At 35.1% G+C, this 10,637-nt stretch overlaps 1 protein-coding gene across 5 annotated transcripts in view; it reads left to right on the top strand.

The window, feature by feature from the left end:
* Positions 1 to 1,136: 1,136 nt before the first annotated feature.
* The window catches only part of LOC110100111 (protein bicaudal C homolog 1-A), a 31,414-nt gene continuing 21,913 nt past the window's right edge, over positions 1,137 to 10,637 (top strand). For 2 of the 5 annotated variants that reach the window (XR_003701431.1, XR_003701433.1), the window contains exon 1: positions 1,137 to 1,995. Coding sequence is in view for 2 of the 5 variants with exons in the window: in XM_020827515.2 (XP_020683174.1) it covers positions 1,286 to 1,951 (666 nt within the window). In the remaining 3 variants the exon portion in view is untranslated. Of the gene's footprint in view, positions 1,996 to 4,652; positions 4,700 to 10,637 lie in introns of all 5 variants that reach the window. The other 3 variants (XM_020827515.2, XM_020827514.2, XR_003701432.1) reach the window with 2 other exon arrangements.

The following is a 10,637-nucleotide window of genomic DNA, read 5'->3' on the forward strand; positions in this document are numbered from 1 at the left end:
TACTTTCTCACTATTTTTTTTTCCAGATTTTTTTTAATGGAAAGCTACTTTTTGCAACATAAGTAGCTAAATCTTTTTTCCTATAATAATTTAAAATCAACTTTATAAAATATTATAACCGTCTCAAACGAAAAGCTACAAAATTGGGAAAAGATGCTAGTAAGGTTGGGTGTCCCCATGGACCTATTTGGATCAAACATATATAATAAACAAATTTAATATTTATGGTTGCCCAAATTTTATGAAGGACAAAACTTCTATAATGTACATGGTTGTATTAGAATTTATGGATCAAATTTTCTTAATAAACATAATTCCAATTTCTCAAATCAAGAAGCACGAGTGGCACTAAGGGTCTGTTTGGGATAATTTTCTCGCCGTTTTGATTTTTAAAAAAACAATCACAATTTTATTTAGCTATTAGTTTCTTACTACTTTCTCATAATTTTTTAGAAATTTTTATGATGAAAAGCTATTTCTTGCAACTAGAGCAGATAGCTATTTTTCCCATAGTAATTTCAAACCAACTTTATAAAACATTGTAACCATCTCAAATAGATTATAAGATTTTAAGAGGGGGTGAAAAATTAATTTAAAATTTAGGAGATAATTTTTTTTAACAATATATACTATTACAAGAGAATTTAATGAGATTTTTTTTTAAAAATTATATATAATTATATAAAATTATTTGAATTATAAAAAAGAGCTAAAGTCATCATATGTGGACATTATAAATATATTCTTCCTTAAAAAATTGATCAACGATTTTCTCAAAACTAATTCACATTAGCAATTTTGGTTGAAGAAAAAAAATTCTTATCATAATTAAAAAAAAAAAATAAAAACAAAAATAATAAAATAAAATCGTGATAATAATCTAAAAAACTAAAAAAATTATGTCAAACAAAATCTAAATTGATTTCAACCATTTTATATTCTTTCTATAAATTTTCTCCTAAGTTTGGGATTTACAGTAACGTGCGACTTTTCCATGGGGCCCAAGCCATGAGAACCGATGCCTATATATATCGCGTCCTGTATTGAAAATTATTTTTTTTTGGAAAATATTTTTTCTAATGTCAAAGCCAGAGTCAACCTGATCCTTTCCAGGCCCAGGAACCGAAAAATATGGTGGATTCTATTTACAGCCTGTATCCAATATAGGATCACTCTATTACCGCCACATATCACCGCGCACCCCGCCTCACTTTTTCCTTCCCTCCGCCTAATTTTCTCTGCTGCTACACAATACTCACAAGTCAGTAAACTCGTCGGAGCTCTGATGGGCGACCTTCGGCTACTGAATCCACCTGAGAACGGCGACCCGGTAATCCCTCCACCGCCGGCATCTGAGATCCTCATTCCCAGTTCCGTCTCGAAGCGGCAGCGCCGCCCAAGTGTCCGCCTCGGTGAAATCGGAGACCAGCCTGCTCACGATCCCTCTCACCGCCGTTCCAAGTTCTCCAAACTTCTTGCCCCCTCTTCGGTCGGCGTAGCAGCCAAACCCTCAAACAAATCCCGAGTGACCGCCGTCACTACGAGGCGTGTCCGCACGAACTGGCCCTCGCGGCTCGATGACGGATTCGACGCTGCCATTGAATTGAAATCGAGCGGTGGGGAGGATTCTAGAGATGACGAGTTCGTCGAGGAGTCCGAGAGCCCCTCCAATAGGAACGACCGTCGGGCTTCTGCTAGGGTTAGGGTTTCCGACGGAGGGGACGAGCCCTCGGAAGAGGGTTTCAAGGTGTGGTCGGGCGGCGTCCGGCCGTGGCTTGAGGGGATAGGGCTTGGGCGGTACGCACCGGTTTACGAGATACACGAAGTGGACGATGAGGTGCTACCGCTGCTGACGCTGGAGGATCTCAAGGACATGGGGATTAATGCAGTCGGGTCCAGAAGGAAGATGTACTGTGCGATCCAGAAACTCAGAAAGAGCAGTGACTTGTGAAAAATGATTTCTTGAAGAAGAAAGTGAAGAGCTGCACCGCCTTGGTTTGTTTGATGCTCTCGAACTTTTAATGTTTGGTTTTGTACCTTTTTCTCACCAAGTGGTCTTCTCACATCTAAATGTAGTATGGACAAATGTATTAGTTTAAGATCAATATCAAATATAGTCGTGATGGTATGTGATTCTGGTAGTCTGTTTTGTCAAGCATCAAGCTATCAACTTCACTTTAAACCACGTTTCTGCAGCAATGGTTCAACCGTTCAAGATGTTTAATAATAGTTTGTATATTTATCTTTGTTATGTGGTCACTTGTATGATTCTCTTACAGAAGGGACTTGTTAATAAATTGCATGGGTGTAGTGAAATTATAATTTTGTTCACTTGTGTAATATGATAGATAATGCTAGAGAAGCTGGACCATTTGTTTAGTGGGATTTGGAGACCGCATTGCAATTGTAATCTTTGTATTCAAGATATCTATAAGCATAATTGACCGACATTTTAATAATTAGCGGTGCGTTGCCTTTTTAAGAAACTTCTTTGAGAGGGCATGAAGGAAGTGTGATAAGGTGTACGAAACCAATTAAAGGAGTCGCAGTTATCCGAGTTAAAGCAATAATTGATTGATTTAGTATGGAGTTCCAAAAAGGAAACAATAATGACTTTGAGGATTTGTTGCAAAAAAAAGTTACAGGTTATGTATTTCATAGGATAATGTGTTTATGATGTTATGCATCATTCTTGATTTTTTATGCCCGAGTCAAAGGCAAAACTTTTTATTATGTTTGAAAAATGGTGGCAAAATGAGGCATGTCTTGGGTCCCTAATTTAGGAATGCTTCCACCAAATCTACTAGAGGGAAGTTGGAACATGGAAGGGAGCACTGAAATGTTTTTTTTTAGCTTATAGGTGGATTTAATGGAGCTAAGCATTCTACATATCCACTTTCCAATGTAGGCATGAAAGGTGAGATGACAAAAGAAGATAGCAGCTGCTAAAAAAAACATTTTTTATACAAATTGATAAAGTTATTAGATGCCTTAACTAGTATGGCTGCAACGACACCCTTGATTATACTTGTGCAATCTTTTAAGGGATCAATTGGTGAGGCAATATTAGCTTCGGATGAAATGAAGTAAAGCAAGAAGAGCAACAAAATGGTTTTGCAATCAATCTTTTCCAATATAATAATTTGTAGAACGCCTTTACTAGAATCATACGAGCACTGAATATGACAGAGTTTACCTTTACTTTGATAATGAGTTAGTTTCTAATGGTGAAGGAGTTTGAGGTGGAAGAGCTTCATTAAATTTGTCACTTTAAATACTGCCACTAAGTTATTTGGATGATAGAGTATTCATGCGTATTTTTAAAACAAAAATTTACAATTGAGAATGTATAACATTTTCTTTTACTTTTTATGTCTAATTTTAGATGCGATACTATATGGTTTTTGTTGATATGATACTACTATACTAGATAGTTTTTGTTGATAAGAAGCTTAGTTTAGGAGGAAAGTAATTCTGAAGTAAGTGCTTTTAGTTGTGTTATGCACTGATTGGTGTATATCAAAGAGGATGCGTAAAGTCACCCTACTGAATAATAGTGTTTGATTGTGTGAGCCTTTGTAGGGAGGATATCATAGGGACATAAACTTCAAGAGGAAAACTGAGGCCTTATGTACATCCTATTGTGTTTCTTATTGGGTTATATGTTAAATGTAAACTTTAATTGAAGTTGCTTTGTACTTTAACCTTTTAAAGCACTGGAGACAACTAATGTATTGATATGATGCTTATCAATTTTTAAAGCTTGGCTTCTTTAAATATCCACAATTTAATATTATTATTTTTTCAAACTATTTAGTCTTTTGGCCTTGCAAAACACATATAAAGCGATTTGACCAAAATGTAAAATAACCTTTAGGTAGCTCATTTGCTCAATTGAGCATACCACTAAATAAAATAATAACTTAAGAAATTTTACTCGACTTATTTACCATATTCTCATGTGGATTTTCAAATAGTAACCATTGTACTGAATGAAGCTCTATTCATCTTAAATCTTGAGACATGAACACATGGATGTCACTACCTTCGTTCATTATGTTCTAAATAAGTGTTTGTATATGTATTTAGGCTTGTTCAGTACATATATTTCTATCTAAAATGTCATGTGAGGAGCTATTCCTTGTGAAATTGTGGTGTAAAGTTGCTTTTGGTTAAATTATTGATTCTTATTAGGGATTAAAATGAGGATAATTATTAATATTCTTATTTTTATCTCCATTTTTTAATTATATAAATCCAATATATTTGAAATTATAAAAATTTATTTTTTATTTATTGCTTTGTGTTTTAATAATATTGATTCATAATTATTATCCTAGACAACTAAAATTATATATTATATACTCAATTTTTATTCTACTCAATGTGTTTGATGAGGAAGTTCTAAAATTATTTCTGCCCTTTTTACATGCTCATATCTCATCCTCTTTCAATTATTTGCTCCCTCACTAAGTATATTATCAATTATAAGATGCAAAGCGTAATCTTTCCTTACTGAAACTATGAAAATAAACTTTCTTCCTCAATCTATAAGACCACATTTATGAATAAAATTTATATCTTTGCATTTCCTTTCTTTAGTTGCTTTCTTCCTCAACTACCTAACGTAACTTTCCACTTTTTTCATTCAGGGCTCGGGACTTGTTGTGGAGGAATGCAGTGGGCCTGTTGTGCAATAGTAAACTACTCCTCAAACTTAAGAGAAAATTTATAAGATGATTGCAAGACCTACAATACTTTATAGTGTAGGATGTTGGCCATTAAAAGGGAAGCATAACAAGTTATGTGTTTCATAGATGAGGATGCTCAGGTGGATGATTGACTGTACACTTAGAGATAGAATGCGAAATGAGTATATGTGAAAAGGTTGAAGTTGCTCTACTGGCAGAAAATATTAGAGAGTCTTCTTAGAAGGTTTGACCACATAAAATGTTGGCTTTCAGATAACCTTGTTAGGAAAGTAGATGTATTAAATTCGACCTAGTTTAAGGAAGGTAGATGTAGACCTAAAAAGACTTATAAAGCATTAAAAATGATACTTTTTATTAAATTTAAATGGGAATTTGACTCTTAAGATGACATAATTGAGAAAAATGATTCATGTAGCCGGCCCCCCCACATAATAGGATAATGGCTTGTTGTTGTTGTTGCACTTCCTTTTGCTGGATGCTGTCCCCACCCCTTTCCTGATTTTCATATGATCATGAGATCTTTTATTGTTAGTTTTATGTCCTTCCCTTTTTTTTGGTTGAAAATCTGGATCTGCTTAAAAGTAGGATTACAAAGATTACAACCCTAAAAGTTCTTCCATATTCCCACCCCTTAATTTCTGATGCATGCAAACTAACCTAGCCAATGCACCTTCCCCCATCATTCCCTCCTTTACCATTATTTCCTTTCTAATCTTGTTTCATAGAACGTCCATTCAGAACCAATCTTTTGAATATTCTTTTTCTTAGGTAATTCATGAACCACTCCATGTTTGAAACATCAATCTCTCCATCTCATCATATTGGTGAACTCTCATAATTTTATTCTCCAAAATGAAATCCCTCATTAATTTCATTTATGATGGGTTCATATTATGATAATAAATATTATAATAATCATTACAATTATGATAGAAATGAGAATTATTCATGTAAATATTATGGTCTTTATCATGAATAATTTGATGATCACAATTATTATTGATGTGAAATATCACACTCTTCATATTCTTATCATAATACCTGTTACATAATGCAAATAGTTCGAGGTTGGTAGAGACCTTTAGGGTATGTGATTCACAATGATCACACACTTATTGTAGACACACATGCAAATAAAAGATGATTTTGTGTTGAGAAATTTTTATCTTAGAATACACTGAATATTCAAGTTAATAAGCAAGATTATAAGCTTAGGAAAGAAGGCTAAGTTAAGTGTTTCCCCAGAGATTTTGAAAATTGAATTAGTTTCAAGAGTTCAAAGTTACTTTGACTTCTCAAGGAGGGGGTATTATAAAGATGATGATGGAAAGTAATTTAGTATATTTGGAAATATGAATTGTGGATGGGAGGAAACATTTCATTTTTGAGATCTATGTTGAGAAATGTCTTTAGTTAAGAATTATTTTGGTTGATCTATGGTTTAAGAATAGAGATACATTATCTTTGAGAGTGATGTTGGACTATTTTTCCCTTTATGGGGTAAGAAATGGATGAATAGAACTTTGATCTTTGATATTTGTGATGCATGAGGTTAGTATCTGACTGTTGGATTCCTTTAAGATTGGTGCTAGATGTGATTTTTAGTGGATTGTTTGATCTTAGTTGATGTATTAAGGTTATTGTTTGATTTTTTTTGGGTCCGTTATGCTTTTTGAGATGATTTGATTGTTGTGATTTAGAGTTAATGTTGTTTCACCCTTATTGCATAAAGATTATCGAAACATTCTTCTATATGCCCTAGTTTGGTCTACTAGGATTAGTTAGTACTTAGTAATTTTATTTGAACATATCAACTATTCCCTCATTTTATAGTCTCTTGTGAAGTACTCACGAATAATTCTTCTAAGCAAATCATTGTGCTAGTTAGTGTGCTTTATATTTAGTTTTTAATTATTGGGCTATTTTATATGTGGCATAACCTTCTAAATTTACAATCACTCTTAGGATGTTAATGTGGATATGCTTGCAACTTTTGAGCATCTTCATTGGATGCTTCTACATATATATTTGAAGGGTTTTGCTTTGATTTTTTTGTTTGTTTGTGGGAAGCTTTTTTTTGATGTTGTACTACAAACGGTTCTTTATTTTTTGTATAAATCCTTTTGTTTAGTTTGAGCTTTATGTTGAACCAATTGGGGCCATTTCTTGATGTGTTGGGTCTTGACCCATGCTCAACTAGCAAGTTGGTCGATTGCTTCATGGGATGATCTTATGAGGTGGATTAGCCATGCCTTAAGCTTGGATTGTTCAGCCTGTCTTATGGTTTATGCTCGATGTGCTATGCTGTTAGAAAGCACCACAAAAGTGACCTCTATGAGCTCATTCTCGCATGATTCAAGTTTGTTTTTTACTATATTGAATAGAGAAAAGATGAATTAAAAGGTTGGTGGTTGGTTTTATGCTTTCATGAGCTCTCTTATAAGCACTCACTATAGACAATGGAGTGGGTTGTCTCCATTTGAGTGCCATAACTTGCAAGTAGCCTGTGAAAATTGCATTTGCAGTAGCTATTGCTAGTTGTTCATCCAATTACTGCAAAGTTGGTGGCTAGTTTTTGCTAGGTTTGGGCCAACTGTGCAGCATTAGTTGGGTCTATGGCTGACAATCATTGTCTTGGCATGAATTTTATGGCATTTCTTTAATCTTTGATTGAAATGTACTATTTTTCTTCCTACTTCCTCCCTTGCTTCCAGTTTCATATCTTATCAGTGATTTTATCCCCTTATTACTTCTCACATGCAAAGGATTTATGTGGGAGTCAACAACAATCTTGTGTTTCTTCATTTAGGAATCTATATTTAGGGGCAAGTGTGCTCAGCCTTGAGTTTGAGATATTGTTTCGAATAATCAACCTTGCAGGTTGTTTATCTTCTGGGACGATATCATTTGCTTAGGGATTTGTTCGTTTGATTGAGAAGTCAATGTGGTTGGTAAACCCTTGCTATTTTTTAAGATCCAGTTGGTGGAAGGATTGTACTTTTTTCTAGCACCCGAGTTAATTGAGATTTATGAGTTTTGTGGAGTTTCTTTTGGGAAGCCACCTTTTAAGGTTGTTAGGTTTAATATTCTTTTGAAGGTAAGGTTTGGGACTTAAAATTTTAATAAATTTTGAATTATGTTAGCTTATGTTTACCTACAATCTATGATGCACAGACACGGACACGGCGACACGGATACGACACAACACGGACACATCAGTTATTGAATATATAGGACACGTTCACGGTATTATAATTTTTATATTTAAAAAATAGTGTATAAAAATTAAATAAGTATAATTTTAAAAATAATTTAAAAATAATAAGCCATTTAACTAGAATTTGAGCTTAAAATGATTAGTATAAGGATGTCGAGAGTCATACATTGATGCCGTTTATCAGTCACCGAGAGAGGAGATGAAAATACCTTCACTATCAAAAAGAAATGAAAATGAGAATATTGGATGATTGAGTTTTAAGTGCGAACTTTGATTTGGTGTTGTGGATAGGAAATAAGAAATTTAGTTTAAATCCCGTCAAATACAAGAAATTATATTTAAAAAAATTCATAAAATATTTAAGATACGCGTGTCGGACACGCATGTCCAATTTGTATTTAATATTTTTTAATCGGACACGTTTTCGGCGTGTCCGACACGTGTCGGAGGAGTGTCGGACGAGTGTCGTGTCGGATACGGTGTCGGACACTGCACGCCTCTTTGAGGAGAAGTGTCGGTGCATCATAGACTACAATGGTAGAGTGCCTTGTCAAAGGAACCAACAATAATTATTATTTTTTTTTTTCAGAAGGCAACACGTAAGAATTTTGTCTGTTTTTTTTTCTTTGAAAATAATGGATGGTGTCTTATGAAGAAATGGGTGAGGCTTCTTCAATATGCTAATTTAGAAGATGATGAGAATGATATGGTAGCTTGATTAGGGTACCAATATATGGAATACTTAAGTTTAGACTATTTGTTATTCATCTCTTCTTTGATTATGAGTTACTTTTGAAAGCAGACATCTCTTTTAATGTGAAAAAGCTCATCACTTGTTGGTGGCGAAGGAATGATCATTGGTTTTTCGACTTGGGTCACCTTTTTGCTCTAAGATTGAAATGGAAGGGCAAGTTGTTACTTAACCTATAGTTTATGTGGTTGGGAAGGAGTTTTTTTTCCTGATTGGAAAGAAGATAAGAAAATCATCTGATTGTGAGCATTTTCTCTCAGAGAAGTGTGTTTATGGAGATGAAGAAAACTTTCAAGATTGAGTGGAGATTTTCAAATTTTTTCTTGACGGTAGATGGATATTTGGTAGATGAAAAAAATCATCTGATTGTGAGCATTTTCTCTCAGAGAAGTGTGTTTGTGTAGATGCAGAAAACCTTTTAGATAGAGTGGAGATTTTCAAAATTTTTCTTGATGTTAGATGGATATTTGGTTTATTGTTGGTTTCAAAGGGTTCTTGTTACTGCTCTTTTTTGAGTGAAAGAAGAGTTCATGATAATTGTTATGGTGGCAAGGTTTGAAATTTTTTTGTGTTGTTTTATTTGTTATCAATTGTCTTTAGTGATATATGCCGATCTTATCATAGGTTTCTTGTTGGATGAATTGATCTTTGAGTTTGTTAAGTTGAAGAGTAATTGGAGGCAGATGAACAATATGCAAGAGTATTTGAAAGCAAAAACGGTCCTGTGCATAGATTTGACTAACATCGAGGTTAGCTGACACGGAGCAGGAGAGATTTTTTGTTGTGGAAGTTTAGATTGATTGATTTCATGAACTTAAAGAGTTCAATTTAAAGTTTTAGTGAGGTGGAAAAAAACTTAAGAAGGCTTTGGCTAATTACCCAAAGCACATGAGGAAGCTCGTCAATTGTCAGGGACAGGCCTTTCACAATTTAGAGCCAAAGAACCTCCATTATATAGTTTTTGAGCTGGAACTCAAATTATTTGAGATTGAGGCTTCGATGGATATCACTCTTCTTGCTTCTACTCATGCCATGGAAACATATTTATGATCAATGAAGTATGATCACAAACTTAGCGACAGAGAGGAACCTATTCAAGAAATAGTAATGAAGGAACAGGTGGACAATTACGCCATGTGAGCAAAAGAAGGCCCTCATTGTGGTATTTTATAAAAGAATACGATTTGGTTGTCACAAGATGAGAATTTGTATTGATGATTATGATATTGACTAAGTATTGAATTCAGAGTAGGCCATGGGAGTAAAGGAGGATGCTCACAAAGTGGTTAAGTTTACCTCCTCCGAAATATATAAGAAATGTGACCAGGTGTATTTTTAAGTCAGATGATAGTACTATCTTTTATGCTCGTCTTTCGCTTCCTATTATGATGTAATCTTGTGGTAGTTTTTACTCTTATATGATTATGATACGCCCTAGGGTTCCCAAATGCTCCTTCAAATAAAAGATTTCTCCTCCAAATCAAGGAAAAAATCAACACAAGAGGGATGAGATGAAGAACCAAAACCTTTGCATTCAAAATCCAATGGAAAACAAGATACAATTTGTCCACTTCGAGAAGGACAAGGTCTCCCACTACAAACCCTAGAAAAACAAGAGAAAGAAACTAAGGAGGCTAAGAGAAAACTCAAATCTTGCATAACCCTAGAAATCCCCCCTTAATCCCTACTTATAGCAAGCAAAAGACCAAACCAAACCCACTAGTGGGCTGCCCAAGCTGAACCGCCCAGCTCAGGCCTGACCCGAGCCAAACCGGTCCAGAAATGGACCGGTTCCGCTCAAGCCGAAGCCCCCGCTCCGCTCTGCGTCAAGCTCCGCGCCCGCGTCCCTCCGCGCGATCCTTCGGCGGATCGGCCGACGCGGCCCTCCTTCCCGGCCGCTTCCGAGCGCTCCGAGGTCGCCGACCCTCCCTCTGCCGGTCGGCGGCGGCCCGCATCA

Source organism: Dendrobium catenatum, unplaced genomic scaffold (assembly GCF_001605985.2).
Source record: "Dendrobium catenatum unplaced genomic scaffold, ASM160598v2 fragScaff_scaffold_822, whole genome shotgun sequence".
Taxonomy (NCBI): domain Eukaryota; kingdom Viridiplantae; phylum Streptophyta; class Magnoliopsida; order Asparagales; family Orchidaceae; genus Dendrobium; species Dendrobium catenatum.